Source organism: Priapulus caudatus, unplaced genomic scaffold, assembly GCF_000485595.1.
Source record: "Priapulus caudatus unplaced genomic scaffold, Priapulus_caudatus-5.0.1 Scaffold1342, whole genome shotgun sequence".
Classification (NCBI taxonomy): domain Eukaryota; kingdom Metazoa; phylum Priapulida; class Priapulimorpha; order Priapulimorphida; family Priapulidae; genus Priapulus; species Priapulus caudatus.
In genome coordinates this window covers 68,564-69,812 of record NW_014578403.1, presented here as the reverse complement: position 1 = coordinate 69,812, position 1,249 = coordinate 68,564, and the positions used below count along the sequence as shown (strand labels likewise).

Genomic DNA, 1,249 nt, shown 5'->3' with positions numbered 1-1,249 from the left:
CCCTCCTCCCTCCCTCTCTCTCTCTAACCTTGTCCCTCCCTCCTCCTCCCTCCCTCCCCCCCTCCCTCCCTCCTCCCTCCCTCTCTCCTCACCACGAACAGGTTACGCGTGGGTCCGTCGTGCTGCGCGACGCTGCGCACGACCTTCATGAGCAGGCAGTCCTTGAAGCGGAAGGCGCGACGCATGAGCAGCCGCAGCCCGCCCCCAGCCTCACACATCAGCTGCGCGTTGCGGCGGTTAGCGGCGAGGTTCGCGCACAGAGCGAGAAGCTCAATCTCAGCGTGCTCCTCCTCGCAGTCCATCACCAACTTCATCACCTGCAGAGGAAGGAAGAAAGAGAGGAGGAGGTAAATATAAATATCAGAGGAGGAAGAGGAGGAGGAGGCGAAGGAGGAGAGGGAGGAGGAAGAGAGGGAGAAGGAGGTGGAGGAGAAGCAGGCGAAGAAGTTCTATCTCAGCGTGCTCTTCCTCGCAGTCCATCACCAACTTCATCACCTGCAGAGGAAGGAAGAAAGAGAGGAGGAGGTAAATATAAATATCAGAGGAGGAAGAGGAGGAGGAGAAGCTCCTCCTCGCAGTACATCACCAGCTTCATCACCTGCAGAGAGGGGGGAGAATGTAAATATCAATAACAGAGGAGAGAGGGGGGAGGAGGAGGAAAGGGAGGAGGAGGAGGAGGAGGAGGAGGAGAGGGCCGAGGAGGTAAATACAAATATCAGAGGAGGAAGAGAGGGAGGAGGAGGAGGTGCAGGAGGAGGAGCAGGAGGAGGAGGTAAATATAAATATCAGAAGAGGAGGAGAGGGAGGAGGAGGAGGAGAGGGAGGAGGAGGAGAAGGAGAGGGAGGAGGAGGAGGAGAGGGAGGAGGGGGAGGAGGAGAAGGAGAGAGAGGCGGAGAAGCTCTATCTCAGCGTGCTCCTCCTCGCAGTCCATCACCAACTTCATCACCTGCAGAGGAAGACGAGAGAGGAAGGAAGAGGAGGAGGTCACGTACATGATCATATGTAGATGTATATATATACCGTATATACATGTACATGTACATACAATATACATGTACATGTACGTACGATATACATGTACATGTACGTACGATATACATGTACATGTACATGAACGTATGGTATACATGTACATGTACATTAATGTATGACATACATGTCCACATAGACTAACATACAGTATACATATATACAAATGTATGGTATACATGTACATGAACGTATGGTATACATGTACATGTACATTAA

The 1,249-nt window shown here is 52.0% G+C and overlaps 1 protein-coding gene across 1 annotated transcript in view; it reads right to left on the bottom strand.

The window, feature by feature from the left end:
• The window catches only part of LOC106816306 (kinesin-associated protein 3-like), a 14,323-nt gene that overhangs the window by 6,097 nt on the left and 6,977 nt on the right, over window positions 1-1,249 (bottom strand). The window contains exon 7 of the mRNA XM_014820886.1: window positions 93-317. Coding sequence (XP_014676372.1) covers window positions 93-317 — 225 coding nt within the window. The remainder of the gene's footprint in view (window positions 1-92; window positions 318-1,249) is intronic.